The sequence below is a fragment of the Lissotriton vulgaris genome, chromosome 2_2, assembly GCF_964263255.1.
Source record: "Lissotriton vulgaris chromosome 2_2, aLisVul1.2, whole genome shotgun sequence".
NCBI classification, from domain to species: domain Eukaryota; kingdom Metazoa; phylum Chordata; class Amphibia; order Caudata; family Salamandridae; genus Lissotriton; species Lissotriton vulgaris.
In genome coordinates this window covers 81,891,465-81,915,502 of record NC_141688.1, presented here as the reverse complement: position 1 = coordinate 81,915,502, position 24,038 = coordinate 81,891,465, and the positions used below count along the sequence as shown (strand labels likewise).

Sequence of the window (24,038 nt, the reverse complement as noted above, 5' to 3'; positions counted from 1 at the left end):
GTGTCTCAGAATTACAACGAGGGTAGACTCTCTTGCCCCGCTAAAAAAACGCAGGTACAAGGGCAGAGCCTCGGATCCCTGGTTCAACGATTCTCTAAAGGCTTCAAAACTAACCTGTAAACAGGCTGAAAGGAAATGGAGGCAAGGATATACAAACGCTAGCAGACTGTTCTGGAAAGCTAAACTTGCAGAATATAAAGCCTTGATTCACAAATCCAAAGCCGATTACTTCTGCTCCACGATCTGTGCTGCGGCAAATAGCTCCAAAAGCATCTTTCAGATTCTGAACGGTCTTACTAATCCTGAATGCACTAAAACGTCGACTCCCCCTACGCAGACTCTCTGCGACAACCTTGCTCTGTTTTTCAAAGAAAAAATTGACACCATTATTCACAATCTCAGTACATCTCCCACTCTGACCTGCTCCATTAATCTAGGGGATGGGGGTGCAGGGGACGGAGATGGGAACCCTGGCTGGCAGCCTGCTGATCTTTTTCTGGAGTTTCCTCCCTTTACGGAGGAGGACCTCGGCAGACTGGCTCGGGGGATTTCATCAGGATCACCTCTGGACCCTATTCCTCATAAAATTTGGAAAGACTATGGGGATGAACTATTTCCTACCCTCTGTAGGATTTGCAATCAATCATTGGCTAGTGTTACCGTTCCGGTATCCTGGAAACAGGCCCTTGTATCCCCGCTGTTAAGAAAAACCCTCTCTTAACCCAGAATCCCTACAAAATTATAGACCAATCTCCATGTTACCGTTCCCTGCAAAAATTGCTGAACCTTGGGTGAGCTCGTTCCTTTCTAAACATCTGGAGCAACATCAATTTTTGGATGAAATCCAATTTGGCTTTCGCCCAGCCCATGGGACCGAAACGGCTTTGCTCACTGCCATGGAGGATCTACGAATGCGTGCAGACAGAGGTCAAGCAGCGGCTCTGATTCTGCTTGACCTGTCTGCCGCATTTGATACAGTAAATCATGTGATCCTACTGGAAAGATTGAGTGAGGCCGGGGTAGGGGGTGTTGCCCTGCGATGGTTTCGCTCCTTCCTACTTAATAGGAAACAGGCGGTGTCCCTCCCCCTTTTCAATCTGCTTTTTCCCCGGTGTCTCATGGGGTGCCTCCGGGTTCGGCAGTTAGTCCGATTTCATTTAACGTTTATCTGAAACCCCTGATCATGCTTATAAAATCTCATCAGATCAACGCTATTAACTACGCAGATGATACCCAAATCATCCTGTCGTGGGAGGGTGAGGAATCGATCCCGCTGGAGACATTTCATGACTGTATGCGAGATACGGCGAGCTGGTTACATAACAACTCACTGCAGTTCAACGCTAGCAAGACTGAGGTGTTGTTCTGTGCCGGTAGTCTGATTCCTCGCCCTTTTCCGGACAATTTTTGGCCTCCAGAAACAGTGATAAAAACTCAACCGGTCACTACCGTTCGCAATCTGGGCGTTATGCTGAACAATAAGTTGAGCATGGAAGCTCAGGTGGCGAAAACGGTGTCCTGCTGCTTTGCCCTTTTTAGGTCTCTTCGAAAGATCCTACCGCTACTTCCCTTACAGGCCCGGGCTTTGGTTAGTCAGATGCACCATATTGAGCAGACTCGACTACTGTAACGCCCTCCTGCTTGAGTCACCGGGTCTGCTGTTAGATGGACTTCAAAGATTGCAGTCTGCTGACGCCAAGCTGGCTCTTGGCTGGCCTAGAACATCCTCGGCATCAGCGGCGCTGGCTGAGCTCCACTGGCTCCAGCTGAAGCAGAGAATATCCTTCAAATCCCTCTGCCTTGTCTTCAAGGCCCTGCATGGACTCGGGCCCAGCTCTCTGCAAGCCAAATTTGTCTGGTATACCCCAACCAGAGCACTTCGCTCAGCTACGGCATGCTTGGTGAAAGTACCCAGGTTTAAGAGGGTCAGGGCTGGGGGCAGATCTTTCGGAGTTGCTGCTGCTGCTAAACTCTGAAACAGTCTGCCCTTGGAGATTCGTCAAACGGAGGAACTTCTCCTTTTTAGGAAACGTGTTAAAACTTGGCTGTTTCCAAAGGTTTAACCTGCTGGACTCCTTTCCCTCAGCGCCAGGATACCTGTAAGGTGACAGTTGCGCTCTATAAATTTCTTAAATAAATAAAATGTAGTCATGAAATGATCCAGGCACTAACACATGCACTGCTACAATCCCTGTGTACTACTCATGCAGTCCTCTAACCACCTCCACACTTCTCATTCACTCCTTCAATTCCCCTGGTACTACCCATGCAGTCCAGCAATCACCCTGTCACTCCCAGTGCAGTCCTCCAGTCACCCAACCACTACCATGTACTAATCCAAACACTCCGCCAATACCCAAGCACCTATAAATTCACTCAGGCACTTTCCTTGCAGTATTCTAATCTTTCAGTTAGTAGCTATGTACTCATGCAATGATCCAGGCACTAGCTGATTACTGTTACAATCCCACATGCCCTACCCATACAGTCCTGTACCCACTTACACAATTCTCATTTGCTCCTTGAATTCCCCAGGTAATACCCATGCAGTCCTGCAATTACACTGTCCCTCCCTGTGCACTCCTCCAGTCACCTAGCCACGGCCATGGTCTAATCCAAGCACATGTAAGTTCACCACCCACTCACCGTGCAGTACTCTAATTATCCACTAAGTACTCATGCAATGACCCAGTCACTAACGCATGCACTACTGCAAAACCTTGAGGACTACCTATGCAGTCCAGTAATCTCCCTGGTTCTATCTATGCAGTCCTCCAATAACCCAGCCCATCCTATGTGCGTATCCAATCACTGCGCCAAAACCCAAGCACTTATAAAATCACCATGCACACTCATTGTAGCCCTCTAATCATCAATTGACTACTCATGTACTCATGCAATGATCCAGGCATTAACTCATGGCAAATACAGAGGAGGTCATGCCAATCACAGGGGTACCCCAACACATAGTGTTACCTAGTGTAGGTAGGTGTTTTCACTGTATTTTAAGTTTCTTTTAGCATAGCACTGGCTCTAGGCGTGGTTAGTCAGTCAGATACCACCAGTACCTATCAGCAAAAGGTTGGGGGCACAGGTGAACTTTCTGCTCGTCTGTTGGTTCTTTCTGCACATCTCTTCTTCTTTCTGCACTTTTCTTAGTCTTTCTGGTCTTCTGTTGCCCCTTTCTGCATTTGTCTTGCTTCTTACTGCGCATTTCTTCCTCTTTCTTCACATTTCCTACCTTTGTAGGCATAGTTTAGAAATTAGCATTTAAAAAACCTTAGAAATTCACTGAAAAAAAAAATGGGTTTCAGGGACGTTCTAGTTAGTTGGAGATTTCACTCATACAAAACCATAGAAATTCGGTTGTTATAGTTAGTAGGCCTAACTATAACTCGCGCCCCCGCAATGCACTGCTGATGATGTTACATATTACATCACTCATGACATGCTCAGTGACATCACTCATGACATCATCCACGTGATCATCTGATGCACCTCCTCATACCCTAATAAAACCTTTCATACACCCACTCTAAAATACAGACCACCAATATCGAAACCATACACACCAATAGCAGTTAGTACATACCTACTCAGTGATTCATACGTCTACACACACATCCACCCACTAACCCATACAGTCACTCATACACACAGTCATTCATCTATACAGCCACTGATATATCCACTCATACACCCATATAGACACTCACACACTGCCACTCACCCAAAGAGTTACTCATACATCTGGTCAGTCATGCAAAGAAACTATCACGCACCCATTGCTTATACAGTCATATTCACACCACCGCACTTATTTATACAGATACTAACACATACTTAATCTCTTAAAGAATCCTTCATAGAAACACACACTTCTCCATTCAGATACTCTTGCAATCACTCACATATAGTCATTTATATACTCCAACACTCCCGTACACTGCTTTAAAGCATATGTAGTTACTCACACATGCACCACTGAGACATCCATTCACTCACCAACACACCCATACACACACTCACCCACCCATACAGCTGTTTCCATATGCACTCTTGAACCTATACACCCAGTGAAACAACCACTCACATATCTATTCACACACACACACACCCACCCACCCACAAAGACACTCAGGCACCCATACAGATGCTCAGACAACCAATAAATAACCCATATACACTCATGTAGCTACTCACAAGCCATGCAGCCGCTTACACACCAACTAACAGACTGATAAAGACATTCACACAGTTTAGTCTCTAACCCATGTATTCAGTAAGACACATTTAATCACCCACTTATATAGTCAGTCACACACCTACTAAATCATCCATACAGACACTCCTACACCCACTCATACTTCAATACACCATGGCAGATTTTTTTATAGAAATGCCTTGGCCTTGATACTGACGCCCTCTGGTGACCAGGCACCACTGATGCCGCAGCGGTGATTAGTGTGTGGCATGATTGGAACTTTTCACTTCGGTCCCTCTCCACCTAGAGCCCTCGCCTGATTTAAATTTCCACTGGACTCTGCTTGCCATTACAGACATGGTAACTTTTTTCTGCATATAGACAATATTCGTATTGCAATGAACATTTAGTTTTTGCTTTATGGCCCTGGTATTTTGCAGTTACAAACAGTGACTTTCTCTCTGACCTTTTGGCCTAGCTTTGTTGTTACTTGCCATGATGAATTATGGGAACAGTACTCCCGTTTGCAAATAAGCACGCACTGGGTGTGTTGACATTTATGTCTCATCTATTGCTAACTATTTAAAATCAAGTCCCGGGGTTTTAGTGCAAGCATTTGGGCCTCGGTGAACCCAGGTGCAACTTTTCAGCAACTACAAGCAGGCACTAACGGACATGTGCCAGAGAACTCCAAAGGTCTCTTCACCAGAAGGCCAACAGCAAGTGCGACAAAACTATTTGAGTTGAAAGTGGTTTCATGTCGAGAAAAATGTTTTACACAGCAGGGTCGTTTGTTTTAAATTTCAGTTTTTGTACATATTATGTGTTGGATGAATAGGCGATGTATACGAGTGAAGGGCGCCATATGTTACATGTACAGAGTGTTCCCACTTAGCGGAAGGTATTTTCAACTTTTATGGGCACTCTCCATCACCCATGCTTTCAAAATGTATGGTAAAAACATGCAGACAATATACAAGTATTAAGACTAGATGTTTTACCTGTTGTAACATTGGAGCATACTGCATAGGGTATTTAGTGTTGTAATGTGCTTGCAAGTATCTCTTCCATGTTTATTTCATCCTAGTGTGGGACGGACTATATATATTTACGCTGAAATAGCTCCTTTCAGATTGACAAAGACTCCTGCGGAGTGGAAACACGTCTCTCGTAATCCTGGGTTGAGGGTGACCTGAATCATTAAAAATAAGCCTTAATCCTACAATCCTGCGTCCGTGGCTTCTTCGTTGGATTTGTGTCTGAGGAAGCTGGATTGTCGTGTTTTTATATATATCATTAACCTATATAATGTTGAAACACAGTTAACTAAATGTAACGTTTTTTCGCAACCCTTCTGTACACGAAGGACACATACATTATTAATCAACATTCTCTTTTATTTTCGTGTTGGTTATAGTTTAACATGGTGTTTGTAGCATGACGTAGAGGCAAAAAGTTCTTCTATGTTTATCACTGCTATTTTCATGACTCATGGTAACTATGGCAATTGACAACCAATCAAGCCATAGGTTCTGTTTTTGATGTGTCAGCATTTCATGTGTTATATAAACTGACGTTACTAACAGCAGAGTAAGTGAGCAAGGCGGAGGCTTCCGCCGAAACGCGTCTGTGCAGCATGTTGGATTAAAAACTTTTTCTTGAGTTCAATTCATGGAGTCAGTGCCTTCCTTACATCGTTTGGGAATTTGGATTGGTAAACCACATCTATCTATCTATCTATCTATCTATCTATCTATCTATCTATCTATCTATCTATCACAAGTTCAGCGAACGGCGCTATGACTCCTCCACTAGACGACAGCGGTTCGTGCTGGATGGCGAATCCATATATCAAACTCAATTCACACTGCAAGTTCCTTGATCCTCACGGGTTATATGAAAGCACGAATACCAGCTTGCATCAACGTAGTTTTATTTGACAAAATCCATCGGCAACAAAGTGTCAACTCGACGCGTTTCGGGAAAGCCTTCCCTTGGTCACGAGTGAAGTTGTGTGAGAAACAATTGGTTTAAATAAACAAACATGTGATCACAACATAAATGAACATAAACAATAAACTTTCGTTAGCGCTTAGATTTCGCTAACTAGCCGGAATGCGTAGCTCTCCTTGTTCTGCTAAATTATACTTCTGAAACAGAATAAATAAATCCACGAGGCAAAATACAAATTAATAAATGAATACATTGCCGGTTCCTTATTAACCATACTTCATGTCAAAAAATGCTTACAGCCACATGTATCAAACAGAGTTCTTCTCTTCTCGAGAGGGAATCTTACTCAAGTGGGTCTAATTCTCCCTTCAATTCCAATGATTTTTATATAAGATCAAGAATTAGTATCCAAATAAAGAACTATGCTTATGGAAACATACTTCATATCAAAATTGCTTACGGCCACATGTATCAATGAAGTTCTTCTCTTCTCAAGAAGGAATCCTACCCAAGTTGGTCTATGTAATTGGCCAATAATTAGTGTCAAAATCAAGAACCATGTTTAAAGAAAATCAGCAAATAATCTCGCCCAAGTGGGCCTAGCTTCCAGTAGTTTGTCTCCAAGGATGTCCAAAGCTCAGTAAGACAATACTGCAGTGTCATGGCAATGACGCATTCCCTGCAATAAAAACAAATAATACTCTAAATCACAATACATAATGAAAAATTACATTAAGCACACAAAACCTGATAAACATTTAGAGTTAAAAGACTACATGCGGGCACATGTGTGTTAGCGAAAAATGGATTCTCTGTACGGGAATGACTGTGGTGGCTCCAAGGCAAGAACTATGATTAAGCTCTATGTAAAGTGCACACGACCTGATGTCTTATGTACCTAACCTAGATGCACTTCCAATTCCTCGTCACAATTGTGTCCTAGGGGGGTCATTGTCTTGTACTGTATTATGAATTTGGATTCCAACCTGCGCAAACACTGTAATCGGTTGCCACCCCTTTCGTTGTGTTTAATGGTGTCAAGGACACAAAAGCTCAATAGATTTGAATTTTGATCGTGGTGGCTTTGAAAGTGTCTGGCGATTGGGTAAGTTTTGTCTACATTTTTAATTGCTCGAAGATGTTCGAGGATTCGCAATTTAGCCTTTTTAATTGTGCTGCCTATGTATGTCTTTCTGCATGGGCAGAACAATGCGTAGACCGCGTATTCGGTGTTGCAAGATGTGTGTTCTTTGATTACGAATGGTTGAGCTACTGATGATAAACTAGCTACTTTCATATTGTGGCTATTTTTGCAGGCTTTGCAATTCCTGCAAGTGTAGAATCCCTGTACACCTAACATTCTGGTTTTACTTGGTTCAACTGCCTTACAAAGATAATCTTTCAGGGATCTTGCTCTCCTGAAAGTGACCTGGGGTGATGTTTCTACGCATGTTGGAATGTCAATAATGATTGAGAGATTTGCATCTAGAGGCTACTCTTCTAAAATAATTGCGAATGCCCAAAAAGTAATAGCAGGAAAAACTAGAGAATCGCTACTAATACAACAGCACAACAATGTTAATGAAGAGAAAAAAAATGAAAAAACTTGTTTCATTACCACTTACAGTAGCAAAGCGTTTATGCTGCGGAAGAGCTTGAACAAATTTTGGCCAATGCTACAGACTGACCCTGACATTTCAAAATATTGAAATTGAAATTGTAATATTTTTTTAATTTATATATATTTTATATAGCAGGCAATGATATCCTATGAAAGGAAATTCAAGTTACTGGTAAGTACAGTTAGATTTACTTTTCAGGAATAGTAGTGAGCTAGATTGGGGAATTAATTCCTCTTCAATCCTGAGGTCCCCTGTGAGCCAACTAGCCCACCAGGTACCTCCAGTATGCGCCAGGCAGCTGTGTTGCAGAGAGTTGTTCAAAGGGCACGCCCCCTTTTTACAACACTCTGCAACACAGCTCTGTGGAGCTTACTGGAGATACCTGTTGGACTAGTTGCCCCCTAGGGGACCTCTGGATTGAACATGAATTAATTCCCCAACTTAAAACACGCCTCGGGGCATGTTTGCACTCACATCACCTCAAGCCCCTCCCCCTACCTTCACCACTGTGCTAACGCGCCCTGTAGAGTGTTCTAAGTTGGGGGATTAAGTCCCCTTGGATACTGGGGTCCCTGGGGGCCAACTAGCCCACCGGGAACCGCCAGTATGCGCAAGGAGGCTGCGTTGCAGAGACGTGTAATGATGGCTGCCAACACTTCCTGGTTTGAAGTGTTCACAGCCAATGAGCATGCAGCTCGTACTCGGAAAGGTACTAGTACGGTCCTCGTGCCCCGCGATTTTTGTCAAAAAAAAATTGGGGGGGGGGCCTTGGGGGTCCTTGTGGGACTCCCTGAGCAGGCCTAGGGGGTCAGGGTGTTTCTACCCTGCCCCATTTTTGCGTTCTACACGTTTGTTTTTCTGCTTTCTTGTGCCTGAGTCTACAGAGGGACAAGATGGCTGCCAAAACTTTCTGGTTTGGAGTGTTGACAGACAGTTGACAGCCAATTAGCCTTCAGCTCGGGCTCGGGAAGGTACAGAGTACAGTAAGCTTACCATATGCACCTCTAAATATAACTTTTGCACAACCTGCGGACTTTGCTTTGCTTGGAATCAGCAGTGGGGGCCACGACTCGGTGGAGAACCACGCTCGCCCTTTTTTCTAAAATCTGCCCAGGGATATTTTCGCCACCTCTCGCGATTCCCGCTCCGCGGGAAACGCTCGCAGCTGGGGTTTCCTGCATTCACCACCGGAGAGAGAACTACAGTGTCCACAAGACATCGGGACACAGAGTCAGCCTCCCGCCACGCCCCCACAGGTGTATTTATTCTGCCTTGAAATCCCGCAGCGCGGGTAACTTTTGCACAACCTGCAGACTTTGCTTTGCTTGGAATCAGCAGTGGGGGCCACGACTCGGAGAACCACGCTCGCCCTTTTTTCTCTCTCGCGTTTCCCGCTCCGCGGGAAACCCTCGCAGCTGGGGGTTCCTGCATTCACCACCGGATGGAGAACTAGTGTGTCCACAAGACATCGGGACACTGAATCAGCCTCCCGCCACGCCCCCACAGGTGTATTTAATCTGCCTTGAAATCCCACAGCGCGGGACGAGCCGGGCGAAGCCCGGGCAAAGGGCGGGCCGTCTGTGGCCGTCCGGGGCTGGCTAAGGCTGGGCTGGGCCATCCCTCTACCTCCCGGACTTTAATAGGTATTTGGTCACTATTATTGTATCCTGCACTATTCCACAGACTTGTTGTTTTGTGAATGTTTAAAGAAAGTGTGTTTGTCCATGCCAATGTCTACTCGATCTGGAAGGGGTAAGCGGGTGGGGGGAGGCAGTGTTAGCGGCACAATGGACCAGTTCATCACCCGGGCTTTCTCAGTTCTCGAGAAAGAAATTGCCATCACAGAGCCCCTTAATCATAAGCGCTCTTCCCTAGGGCCCCTGGCTCTGGCGATCTCTCCTGTACACACAATTGAGGTCATTGATGAAGTTGCATCCTGTATAGATCTGCCAAGATCAGGCGCTATAAGGGCCAGCCAGGAGAGGCTTAATGCATTCGAATCCCGCAGGCAATCGGTTACTCTGTCAGCATTGGGGCCTGCCTCACCTATATAGAACCATGCCCCCATCAGCAATTCCATAACTTCTGAGGGACCCCTGTGCAATTAGAGGCAGTGGCTGTTAGAGGAGCTAGAGCAGCACCCATTAAAAGGAAAAGAGTCATAAGCTACCAAAGGGGTGGAACCTTTAAACCCTCAAAGAAGCCCAGGGGAACTTGCTCAAAGGGTAGTGCGAATCCCATGGGGCTAGGGGGGTCGAGAAGCAGATGAGTGCTAGTGTACGAGGAAGCCTCTGACTTGTGGTCAGCCGTTATGCACTCCAAGAGAGTTGGAGAATGTAAGCCCAAGGCCCATCTCCACTTCAGACAGTTTACCTCAGATACCCCCCATCGCCCAGATAGAGAAAATGATGAAATCCCTGATACTCCCTGTACTTGAGAGGGTGAAAGTTTTGACGAAGAGGCTGGATAGATTTGAACAAGCCACTCTCGACAATTTTTTCTCACTTAAGGCTCTAATTAAGTTACATTCGAAAAACAGGGAGGGTGTGTCAGAGGCGTTCAAAGATCCCCAGGTGGATCTTACATCTACAGAGGCGAGGGTTTCAATAGTGCCAGAGGAAGCTCTTGGGTCTAAAGTGGGTGCGAACATTGTTGTACAAGATGGAACTATTCATATTAACGATCAAACTAGTTCCATCTGCAATTTGAATACGGACAAAGGGCAAAAAGGTCCCCGCCAAAGTTTCTCTACGCAGAGCAAGGGCATTAACACCACCTTGGGAAGAAGAGGGAACCAAAACCGTAACCCACCTGCTCCAATACATATGCCCTTCCCGGTTGAGAAGGGAGACACTAACCCATCCCATATTAACCTACTTCCAGAATGCCAGCCCTGCATAGTTGTGCTTACCGGTGTCCCACAGCGCAAGGCTGGCAAGCAAGAATCGTATGATAAACTTAAAAACAAAACTATGTTTTGGTTAAACGAGAACAGACCTCTTCCTAGTTCATTTGACGGTCAGGTTCTTCATGTTAGAAGGGTCAGTTGGGTTGGAAGCAAGACAAAGGACACGGCAGGAGATTGCATTTTGATTATTTTCAGAGATGTTAGGGTTGCAAGGTATATCTGCAACCAACACTCTGGCCAAGGAAGTTCAGGAATTGGCACTCACGATCTTAGCTATTTCCAACTTCAACTAGCACTTCCCCTGATTCCTAGCTATCGGCCCTGGGGTGGGATGGAAAGAGTGTTCCACCCCTATGACTACTACACCAATATGACCTATGTGTCAAACGCTAGCCTAGGAGTCTATAGGATGAGTCGTGGCTGCTGACATGGCGCTCATTCTCCCGACAAGAGGCTAACAGTTACAGCTGCTACGTTTGGGTGTAGAGAGGCGACCGAGCATGGTGCTCCATATGGGCCCCCACACTCTCCTGAGCGCTTTTCGTCTCTTAATACCTTTAAACCCACAAATAAGCCTGCTTCTGACTTTCAGAGAACAGTCGCAGTCCTGTCGAGCTGGAGGGCACACAGCTGGAGATTCAAACCAAGTCCAGTATGCCAGCTACACAGTCTCCATTTGAGCAAGTTGTAACGAATAGTGATTTGAGGATTCTCAGCTGGAATATAGCAGGCATTTCCAGAAAATTAGAACTCACGGATTGGAATTCCTTTATTGAGTCTTTTGTGATATGTATCTTTCAAGAAACCTGGAGTGTGGAGCCTCGCTATAAGGTTGGTTACACCACGTATTTTGTACCAGCCATTCAATCCCCTACAGGGAGAGGTCGCCCTACAGGAGGACTTCTTATATGGGTTAGCATTTCTCTGGATTGTCAAATCCGGCGCAGAGAATCTAATTCTCCAGACATTTTAAGAATCTCAGTTAGGAGGCCCCAGAGAGGGCGCACTCTGGAGATATTTAATATTTATGCTAGGGGCACTAAAGGTGGTTCCTTATCTCCGACCGTTACTGAGATTGAAGATGAACTCAGTCAGTGTAGTGATAGCATGTATGTCCTGATCGCAGGGGACTTCAACTGTACCTTTGAACCCCTTGCGGCAGAGGATATTTTGGGTATCTCCGATGAGGATGCCAGGAGGGGTATTCCATCTTTAACAATCTCGCCCATAAAGAGGTGATCCCAACAGGCCATCCAGCTTAACACCTTAACCTTGGAATTTGGTCTAAGGGCAGTGAACGGTAGATCACCATCGGACCCTTCCGGAGCCCATACGTTCAACAGGGTAGACCATTCCTCAAGGATAGACTACATCCTACTTGACCTTAAGCTCTGGAGCTTTATGCGTGACATGGAAGTTTTGCCCACTGCGGACAGTGACCATAATCCGCTATCCTTGATCTTGCACTCTCTGTGGTCGCTTACAAATGGTCTGCAGGAACCATCTGTATCACGGTCAACCTTAGAAGTTTGTCCATCTAACTGTGGGAGGCGCCTTAAATGGTGTAAGGTTGTCCTGGAGGAGGGGAAGGTACAGAATATTGGGGCACTTATGGGTCCGGCCCTGTCCAAAATGGACAGTACCATCTTGGACCCCCCCAGAAGTATCCATACTTTTTTGTGATACGATTAATGCCCTGGGCAACTTATTTATAACACATAGTAGGGGTCCCCCTTCATGGGAGCGCCAGAGACTCAAGGGTAATCCGGGTTGGTATTCCAAAAAAGTTCGGTAGACGAAACCTGCACTCTTTAAAGCAGTTAAACTCAAGGGCTCTGAGCTGATCCGGGTTGCTAGGAAGGATTATAAGCTCTCCATTAGCAAAGCCAGGAAAGATTGGGAGGACCAGTTCAGGAGCGACCTAAAGGTAGCTAGTGCGGGGAGGGTTTTTACTGGTTTCTGGAACCTAGTAAGGGCTAGGAATAGGCCTGAGAGCACCCTCATAACGTGTAATATTACTTGATAATTTTTCTCTTCTTTATACCTTCCATCTAGATGACGAGCAGGGGCCGACTATACCATCTCCATTGGGCCCCACAGGGGAGAACGAGGCTCTTCCCTTTACAGTCAAGGAAGTGGAAAACGTGATAAAATCATTAGTGCCAAACAAAGCGGCAGGCCCTGATGGGATACCGGGGGATTTGCTCTGCCTAAATTGCAGTGAATGGGGGAGGCTTATTTCATCCTTACTTAATGCTATCCATAACTGTGCAGCAATTCCAGACTCATGGAAGGGGGCAGAGGTCGTCCGGATCTTCAAAAAGGGGTGTCTGGACGAACCTGCCAACTAGCATCCTATAAGCCTAATTGATTCTACACAGAAGGTTGCAGGAAAGGTGGTTCTTGCAGTGTGTTGATGATAATAAAATCCTTTCGCATTTCCAAGCAGGATTTAGGATGGGTACAGGGACCATCGAGCAGGCATTCAGATTACTGCTCATATATTGGAAGGTGGTTGTACTAGGCAAAGGCAGTCTTTATCTCGTTTTTATTGACCTAAAGACTGCCTTTGACCTTTGCCCGGGGACCGTCTGTGGGGGGTAATATCCGAAATGGGGATGCCCGCATATATCTTGTCTTTATTGGTGAGGCTCCATAATGGAAACTTTGCTCAGGTGAGGTGGGGTACCCAAGGACAGAAGACAGCTAGAATTCCAGTGAATAGGGGCGTCCGCCAGGGATGTGTCCTTGCCCCCACTCTGTTTTCACTTTATGTGAATGGAGTGGTGGAGCATCTTTTGAAAAATCCAGCTGACGCACCCAACTGACGGGCAAGCGAATACCAACTCTCCTATTCGCGGATGATACCCTCCTCATCTCTAAGTCCCCTGTGGGTTTACAGAGCCTTCTAGATAACTTCCAGTCATTCTGCACCTGTAGGGGGCTTATAATTAACACTGACAAAACAGAATACCTGGTGATGAACCCCCCCAAAAAACCTGGACGCCCACCTGTCCTGAATCTTGTGCCTCTGGAAAGAGTTGCGGAATTTGATTATCTAGGTATCCGCTTATCTGACAACATGCAGTGGAACCCTCACCTCCAGAAGATGTTGTTAAGCCACAAAAGGGTAGTGGGGGTATTACTTAAGGAGCAGTGCTCTTCCTCTTTCAAACCTATTGCCCCTGTGTTAGATATATACAAGGCAAGAGGAGTTAGCGCAGCCCTCTATGGGGCAGAACTCTGTGGAACCCTTAATATGTATCAGCTATCCAGATCCGAGAATAAATTCTTGAAGGATTTGATGGCCCTCCATCAGAGTACCAAGACGCTACCTTTGCTACTTGACACGGGGTGCCGTTCAATCAAAGACCAGGCACAACTCCGCCCGTTACTACTTTGGGCCCGTCTATGGAGAGTCCCCGAACTAGCCAACTATGCGGATGGGTTGTTAGAAATATTGTCGACGCCTGGATGGTCCAAAATTAGGTGGCTCAAAGACGTAAAATTTTTACTTGGCGAATTGGGGCTCGTAGATGCTTGGGCATCTAGATCTGCTCCCCCTAAAACTGTCCTTAAGAACATCTATTGGAGTTGGGTATCCAGTATAAAAAATTCAGACCCCAAACAAAGTAGAGCAACCACTGAGTTTCTTAGGATCTAGGACGTGCCTTTGCGGGAACCCTATCTTGATATGATTTCAAAACCCACAGACCAGGCTCTGTATTTTAAGTTTAGGGTAGGCATGCTTCCAGTGGGTGAATTGACTGCTCGTTGGAAAATTCCTTCTCAAACCTCACCCTTCTGCTTATTTTGTACGTCTAGGGTAGAGTCTGTTGCCCACCTTTTATTCGAATGCCCGGCATATAAATCCCGAGAACTAGGGGGTTAAAACCAGTATGTAGGGACCTAGGCACCAGACATCATATTGTCGCATTGCGAATTTTGATGTCCGACCCTCGGCCCTTGCATGTGTGTGGCTTATCAAACTTTTTAAGATGGGCATGGTCGATCAGATCCAAAAGGCTTAATGAAATTGTTTAATTATGGTCATTCTATTTAGACCCTTTAAATGTATTTTTAATGATATATATTATTTTAAACTGATCTGCTGAAGCATTTTATAAGTTGTGGTTTTTAAGTTGATCTATGTAATGCTTTTCAAGATATGTCTTATCGAAATAAAGCCTCACTGACTGACTGACAAAATATACTTCTGATTTTACTTTTGATTTTCTCAGGAACTACTGAACGGATGTACACCATTTAACAAAAAGGCACATCTGCGAACAGAACTCTACCTTTTTACCAAGTTTGGTGTAATTCCGTTCAGCCGTTCGGGCTGTAGCCCCAGCTAAAGGTCCTATGGAAAATTGCATGGGGAAAACACGTTATGGGACCTCCTTTTTTTCTCAGCCCCCGCTTCACGAATCACCCCCAAGCTTTCAGTGAAGGAGCGGAGCAGGCCATTTTCTTGGAGAAATTCACGAACATTCGTCCACCGGCGCCCAAGTTATTCCAAATAGAATGTTGCGGATTTCCTATGGAAACTAGGTTTTAATATATATATATATATATATATATATATCAACTGTAAGTTACAGTAAGTAACTCAATGACGGCCACTCCAATTGTGCTGTTTTCAGTTTCTTTAATGGAGACAGCATTGCATGACGCGTTTCGCCTCCATGAGGCTTAATCATATGCAGCTTCACAGGGGATGGGTTCGTTAGCTTTTTTTAAATAATCGTAACTATTAACATCGAGAAAGGACTAGTGCCCAACAGTTGGAATTTAAGGTGACTGCAAGGTTCTTATAATTCATCGTTTCATGGCATAGTATCGGGAAGTACTCCGTAATTACCTCCGGACAGTTCCTTAGAAATGCAGTATTTCTTGTGCATGTTTCCCGATACTGTTCATTACTGTTTTTTCCCCTGTGTCCTTTGAACCACAGTGACCAGAATGCACCATTGCTGTCTCTAGGTGAGTAATGTCCCCCAATGTTGTTTTTGGCAAGATTTTCTCCTTCGGGTCAGTCGGCAGCCCTATACAAAGTGCCTTTAAAAGGAAGAATTCCAAGTGTGGCTTGTATTTCCCGGCAGCGATGTGCTCCAAAGGGTATCTCGCTACCATCCACGTTATGTTCTTTTATATTTATTTGTCCTCCAAAAAGCACCTTCCAGCACAACGGGCTTGGAGACAGTCTCCGTCACCGACTCTGGCTGCGTTGTGTTCATCTCTGCAGTCAAGGCGGGCCCCTCACCGAGGCCACTTCATCTTTCTGTAGTAGAATTCCATTTCACAGCCGGCGGGCGCTTTTAAACTGGATTCTCTCCAATGTCTCACGATCCTGACAAGGAAAGCGCCTCCACCAATCGAGTCAGGGCCATCCTTCCAAGGTGTGTCAGATACCTTACAAATCACCACCTGTAAGTTACAGTATGTAACTCAATGATGGCCACTCCAATTGTGCGGTTTTCAGTTTCTTTAATGGAGACAGCATTGCATGACGCGTTTCGCCTCCATGAGGCTTAATCATATGCAGCTTCACAGGGGATGGGTTCGTTAGCTTTTTTTAAATAAACGTAACTATTAACATCGAGAAAGGACTAGTGCCCAACAGATCGAATTTAAGGTGACAGCAAGGTTCTTATAATTCATCGTTTCATGGCATAGTATCGGGGAGTACTCCGCAATTACCTCCGGACAGTTCCTTAGAAATGCAGTATATATATATATCTTCCAAAAATCGCTCCAGCACTTGAGGCCGCACTCCAAGCAGAGGTAAGAAACATCTTTATTTTGCTGAAACAGGCAGCTTCCCCTCCCGTACTAATGTCCTTTTGCCTAACGTGTTTCAATGGATTTGCCCATCTTCATCAGAGGCAAGCGTGAACAGGAAAGTTTTCGTGCATAACTAACTGCCTCTGCATGCTCATTTAAATGTTTTCGCTTGGCCTCCGGTGTGCCTGATTACTTCCGTTGTTATTGCATGCTGGGTAGTGTAGTTCAATTCAGCACCATTTGTGCTCTCCAGTGGGTTACCTGTTCACGTTTAATCAAGGACCATTTCTGCAGCCCACATTGAGCCCCCGGAGGAGACTCTGCCTGTTTTTGTTCAAAGCACCTCCGATGCCCAATTCAAGGAGTAGTTGCTCCTCGAGCGGTCCCGAACTCCTCCTTTCCTCGGGTGGTGCGTCGCCCCCACGGCCTGAGGCATGCCGTGAATAAATCTTCCAAAAATCGCTCCAGCACTTGAGGCCGCATTCAAAGCAGAGGTAAGAAACATCTTTATGAGCATGCAGAGGCAGTTAGTTATGCACGAAAACTTTCCTGTTCACGCTTGCCTCTGATGAAGATGGGCGGGGAGGGGAGGCTGCCTGTTTCAGTAAAATAAAGATGTTTCTTACCTCTGCTTGGAGTGCGGCCTCAAGTGCTGGAGCGATTTTTGGAAGATATATATATACGAGACAAGACACATTATCCTGCTCGATATGAAAATACCTAATGGTCTCAATGCCAGCGAAGACTGTTACACTTATTTATGAAATTGGAACCACATTAGTAAATCTTGTATATAATCATTTAAATTTATAGGTACATTCTTTTGAGTAATGAAATGTATGCCTCCCAGATCCATTTATAGAGCACATATGATATTTTAGATCACTTTTTTGTTACTTCACAGGTAGCACTATTATTTATCACACAAATATATCTTTTACTAATTTTGTTTGACCATTGCTAGTAGACATATATATGCATTTTATGTGACATACATTGCTTTGCACAAATTTTATGGTTAGCCCACTTGGGCCTAATGTACCTTTCGGTCACTTTCTATTATGTTGACGGAATTGGTTTTAGCTTCCTTGTAAATATGTGTATAGGTTATAACTGGTTAGTGATGCTGATATTTGTACATAGCTGATCTGGTTTTATACACACATTTTACTTAGGCTTGAGGGAAGCCATGTCTTTTACCTTTGCAATGAATTGGAATATTTATATTTTAAAACGTTTTAGATAATTATTTGTGTTTTATTACTATTCTCAATTGCAAAGGCTGTTGAGCAAAACCATGTGTACAACATTTGTGTGCAATTCCAATGTTAAAACTATGGTACTGTAGAAATTCCCATTGGCGTTATTTTAACGTAAGTAATGCATGTATATAGTATTTTATCTATGTCTATGTACAACAATGGCACTGTGCACTTTAAATTGGTTAGTCCGCCTCCGTGACGTTGTCATGTGATCAAGGCCTCGTCAGGCCGAAACGCGTCATGGCAGAGTGGTGTTGGGTTGAAGAATAAAAAACACGCACCATCTATTGGATTTGCCTCGTCTTTATTACAGTTTCACTGGCTGCTGAGACGACAACGTACCGAATATATATAATATATATATATATATATATATATATATAACCTACTGGTAGTAGCCAGTAGGTATATATAGTTAGGACCTAGTTTCCATAGGAAATCACCAACATTCTATTGAGAATAACTTTGGCGCTGGTTGATGAATCTTCTCAAATTTCTCAAAGAAGATGGCTCGCTCCGCTCCTCTCCTTCCCTGAAAGTTTGGGGGGGATTGGTCAAGTGGGGGCTGAGAAAAAAGGGGGGTCCCAAAACGTGTTTTCCCCATGTTAATTTCCATAGGACCTTTAGACACGGCTACAGCTTGAACCACATCAAACTTGTCAAAATGGTAGCGTCTGGTACGCAGATCACGCTTTTGGTTAAATAGTGTAAATCCCTCCAGTAGTTCCTGAGAAAATCAGAAGAGAATCAAATTATATATCTGGGCAGAGCCTAACCACATATCTCTGATCGTGAGATCTGATTGGCTGTCAGCATCTCATCGTGAGATCTGATTGGCTGTCAGCAGTTCATCGAAGAAGTGTTGGCACCCCGCGATTTTTCGTTAAAATTTTTTTTGGGGGGGCTTCTGTCTTTTATTTTATAATGTTTTTATTTTAATTTCGAGGATGCCCACCCCTCGTTTTACCCCCGAGATCACCGCCGCGGCCCGAGCCGCCTCAAGATGGCCGCCTGGTTGTGGGCGGGGCCCGGTAGGCTCGCCGTGATTGGCTGCCCAAAGCAGGAAGTGCAGAAATCAGGAAGCGGTCGGGATGCCACTCCGCGCTCCTGCAGAGAGAAGAATGAAACACTGTCCCCCTGTGAGGCTCCCCCGAGGAGGGAGCCCCGCCGCCCACGAGAGCAGAGCCCGGCCACGAGAACCGCGAGGCTCCGCCGCCCAAGAGAGAGGAGCCTCCGCCTGAGAGCCCCTGGTGAGTGTACACGGCTGGGGGAGCAGGGAGATCCGGTCTCATTTGCTCATGCCCCGTCGGCGGGGGTGGGCGAGGGGACCGGCGTGGCGTGGTGTTTGGTGCTGGAGCCCGCAGTCTTGAGACTCGCCCTTGCCATGCCGGACCGAGATCCCGGTAATGTGTGACAAGCCTTTTTGAGGTAACCCAGTGCTCAGGTTTGCGGGCGCTGCCCAGTTAAACGGGCAGTGCCCAGCGCTAAATTCAGGCCGGCGGTCGGCATCGGCTGCCAGTGGTACCAGGGACACATGTGTCCCAATAAAAGCGAGGGAAAAGGGACGCTAAAAGAAAGCCATAATATGGGCGGGGTGGACGCCCTAGCGGCCCGGTGTCACCTGACCTGCTGAATGAATCTTTGCTGAAAACTCCCAGGAGACACTAATTTTTCAGGACTAGGACTTACCTTTCATCATCAAACTTTGAACCAGAGTAAGAGGGAGAAAGGCGTAAAATATGAGAAGGATAGACGAAGAAAGACATGTAACAGTGACACCGGGAGAAGGCAGGATTGGAGCCACCTGCAAGTGTGAGCAGTATATGTAGGCGAGGAAGAGAGAGGCGAGGGTGAACCAAGGCCACGCAGATTTGGGTTTCAGCAGTGGCGGCAGTGGCGCCTAAGGAAAATCACTGCACTTGCCGCATTTCTTATTTTTCATTTATTTTACAAATGCAGCACAGCGGCGCTCTTACCCAGGAGACCCAAGCAGCCTGCGCCTTGGTGGTGCCATCGCTCGGAAAGTATTCCCGCAGAGCTCGAAATGGAGGCATGGGAGTGCAGGCGCTCAGAGAGAACCTGCTTGCTGTAGAGGAGTGTCACCACCCTCCCGTTAAAATATATATATATATATATATATATATATATATATATATATATATATATATATATATATATTAGCTTTTAAAAAACCAATGAAATTCACTGAAAAAACCATAGGTTATAGACTATATATAGTTAGAAATTAGCCTTTAAAAAACCAATGAAATTCACTGAAAAAACCATAGGTTTTAGCCCTTATATAGTTAGGAATTAACATATAAAAAACCATTGAAATTCCTCCTATATAGTTAGCTGGACATTTTATTGATATAAAACCAATGAAATTCCACATATAGTTAGTTGCACTAACTATATATTTCGCGCATCCGCAATCCAATGCTGATGATGTCACATATTACATCATTCATGACATGGTAGTGAATAAGGTGGCAACGCCGAAACGCGTCTAAGCAGACACTGATCTAATAAATCAAGTTTGGATTCAGATTCATGGTGTCAGCTTCTTCTTCAAATCGTACAAGTTTGGCATGACTGGATATATATAATATATATATATATATAATTTTTTTTCATACTTTACAGAAACTTACATTCACTGGATGATGTCATCAGTGATGTCAGTTGAGATGTCATCAGTGATGTCACTGAGCATGTCATAAGTGATGTACTATGTGACGTCATCCGCAGTGCATTGACAATAAAACCAAATGTATCACCAATTGCAGATGTATGTGTGGAAGAAATAGTCAAGCGCTATACATAGTTGGTTGGAATTTTGTTCCCTCTTGAATTGACTGTATTTCAGGCATGCCTTGGACGCCATACGTGGCTTTTTATTGCTGCAAATGGTGATGTGTTTTTAGCACTCTCAATTTTAAATAAATGTTTTGATTCCTTGTACAGAAAAGATGAATAACTTTCCGCCGCTGCCACGCTTCATACCCCTGAAGCCATGTTTCTACCAGGACTTTGAGGGCGAGATCCCTGAGCATCATCGCACCTTGGTGAAACGACTTTACTACCTCTGGGCATGTAAGTGTCTTAATATTTTGGTCCCATGGGAGGTTTAATGTGTAGAACCAATTGGCCCATCTACTTTTCATTCATCTACCCTTAGGAAAGGGCAGCGCCTTTGAGGTGCAGTGTCTAGGCCCTCCAGTCATGCTCCACCCTGAATGTCTACCTCTTCGAAGTGGTCCTACCTAGAACAACCTTGCATGCCCACCTCTGAAAGATGCAGTGCCTAGACCTCCCTCGCCATGCCCCACTAGACATATTTAAAACTGTAAATCTAAAGCGGCCCTTTATCCTTTTTTTTTTTTCTTTGTGCTTTTCTCCTTTTTATCCTGCTGGCTGCTGACTTTCTAAGTATACTAATCACTTGCATCTATAAAAGACAAATGGCATTGCCAGTTAACTGATTAGTAAAAATATTATTGCTTAATATATATCACAGTAGATATTTCAAATTGATTAGCTTAAAACAAATTACATTGTGCACATGTTGAAACCCCACAACAATACCATTGTATTTGTAAGAATCAACGTAATAATCGTTTTTGCGCTTATAGCGCACTTTTCCTAATGAGTCTTCTTTGTTAAATGCTAATAACTTTCTGTGCTTAACCAAATTACTGGTTCTCATTTACCAGACTGGACAAATGAAGGACATAGTTGACTTTGCTAGAATTTATACCCTATATGTGTGCTCTTGATGTATTATTCAACTTTGCTATCTTAATATGATAAGTTAAGGTTGTGGCTAATCATAAAGTGAATTTATTAAATTTTGCAAAATAGGTAGTATGTTGTTTCATACTCCTTTAACCGTATTCCCAGCTGGTTGGAAATTACCTCCACAGGTCAGAAGCATCAGACAATCTTCTCAAACTAAATGCGATCACTCAAACAATTAGGAATCCCACGTGTGGGCATCCTTATGCAAATTCGCTTCATCCATCAAGTTATATGGTTTATCTTGTGCATCTCCCTTTTAGGTGAATCATGATTTTTCATTTGCTATCTCCCCTTTTAGAAGCAGATAAGATTTTATATTTTTATATTGGATTTTTTTATTTGACTGGATTGAGTAAATCATCTGCCACACATAACATTAATAACAAGCTTCATATACCACACATAACATTAATATCAAGCTTCATATACCACACATAACATTAAAAACAAGCTTCATATACCACAGAGGTGCAAGAAGTTATTGATGGCTGACTATGACAAGTCTTGCTTCTCGTCTCTGGGTAGCCTGTAGCCAGGACATTCTTGTGTTGTATGTGGTCTCTTGTTGCAGTTCAAGAAGCGCTGGATCCAAAGTAGACCATGGGTTTCTTTGTGGTATAGAAGCTGTCGCTCTTAGATGAATAGGGTGGAGACTTTAGGTTAGTGCCAGATAGAAAGTTACCACCACTATTTGAGAGCTTTTTACTTGCCATTGAATAGGGGCAACCTCCAGCTACATACACTTAGCTGCTGTTCCTCAAAGAGGCACTGACTACCTTTTCTGAACTGCCCAGGTCTGCTCACTTTTGCAGAGACTTGTTTCTTCTTCATAAATCCTGGGACTAATTGTTAAATATCTAGGTTCCTCAGAACAAATATCTGGCTCCTCAGACCAAATCCACCAAACTGAATAATAAAGCTTTGGACTTAACCTTTACTTCACTCAGATATGAGATTCTGAGGTTGAGTAAGAAAGTATCCATCCCACAAGAATTTTCCTGCTCTAATGTTTGAGGATTTGGTTTCTGTTTAGTAGGGAAACTTCAATTGTGCACCAATTCGATTAGCTCAAGGGCACATTAGCAACCCTCCATTTCAGAGTTGCTACATTGTAAATAGATGAAATGAGCCTTCATTCTGAAACTATCTTCTACCATTCTTCTGGCGTTTGCACTTGATTAAAAGACAAAACCAGGGACATTCAGGGTGAAAAAACAGCCAAAATTAATGTCTTGATGTCAAAATTTGCAGAAGTAGAAGAATTCCAGCTGATTCTACAGAGGGCCAAAGAGTTGACTTAATAGCAGAGCAGATACAGAGTGATTAATACTTATTTGCAGAGACTTGCTGGGGTGCAGACTTATTTGTGTTATTAAGTCAGAGTACATTTATTTTTTATGGATACTTCTAACCCCAGATTTCTCACCTTGTGACTACCCAACCACCAAACTGGTTCTGGAAAATGTCAAAGCAGTGCTCCTACGCACTTGCAGGTAGAGTCGTACAGTTCTGAGTCAATGGTATTCTGCTCTGGATTGCATCAGGTTCTTTCTTTCTGCACCTTCAGACGCGGATACAAAGCTTTGCTCCTTTTTGGGGGGGTTTCTACACTTCTGGAGAGATTTCTTTTGCATTATGCAAGGGATGTCACTCTAGGACAGGGTTTAAGTCTTCTGTGATTGTCAAAAACAGATGTTTATAACCAATCCCCACAAGGTGCACCTTTGGTGCTTGGGCTTGTCACATGGCTCTAAGGCCAGCAACGACTGCACCCAGATGAACTTGAACATGTGAAATGTAGCTCTGCATGGCACAGCACTGGAAGGGTCTCCGCAGGTCTCACTCTGACTTGAAGTCAGAAGCATGGACCCTCTGCTGTCCCAAAGTCGTTTACGAGGTAGCTCTTCCTCCCTGTCGAAGTCTTCGGGTATTTCACAAAAGAAACAGTCCCTGTCCCTGCTTGACTGCTTTTCTATTCCACTCTTTGAAGAAAGCTAAAGGGGGTCCCCATGCCTCTCAGTCTTGCTTCTATTCTACCGAGGAGGCGATTCTCTCGCTGGTCCCGATGCAGCTCGAGTTCCCAGGCCCATCTACATCCTCACAGCAAGTAGAAGCCTTTCGAGAGGCTAAGCTGTGCAAGTTCAATTTCCCTGTTGCTGTGCAAGTTCAAGTTCCCTGTTGATACTTAAGAGAAAATGTAAGCAACTACAGTGAGCATGGCATAAGATTTATGGAGATAAGGCCAAATCAAAACTTAAGAGACCTGTTAAGGAATTGTCCTGTAGCTTTGGCAGAATTATATTCTAATAAAATTTCGAATGCGCACAATTCATCCAAGGAACTTTTTGGGATTGGAAACACAAAGGAATGGAACAAACACTTGTGGCACCAATCAAAAAGAATCACCAATGTAATCGGAGTATTAAAATATCCTGTTGTTCCAAAGGTGTTCCTTGTCCAGGAGCACCCCCCATCTGAAGGGGAAATTAGACCAACACTAA

The 24,038-nt window shown here is 44.4% G+C and overlaps 1 protein-coding gene across 1 annotated transcript in view; it reads left to right on the top strand.

The window, feature by feature from the left end:
• Positions 1–24,038, top strand: part of SCAMP5 (secretory carrier membrane protein 5) — a 180,165-nt gene that overhangs the window by 49,939 nt on the left and 106,188 nt on the right. The window contains exon 4 of the mRNA XM_086959325.1: positions 20,704–20,832. Within this exon, the coding sequence (XP_086815451.1) occupies positions 20,704–20,832 (129 nt within the window). The remainder of the gene's footprint in view (positions 1–20,703; positions 20,833–24,038) is intronic.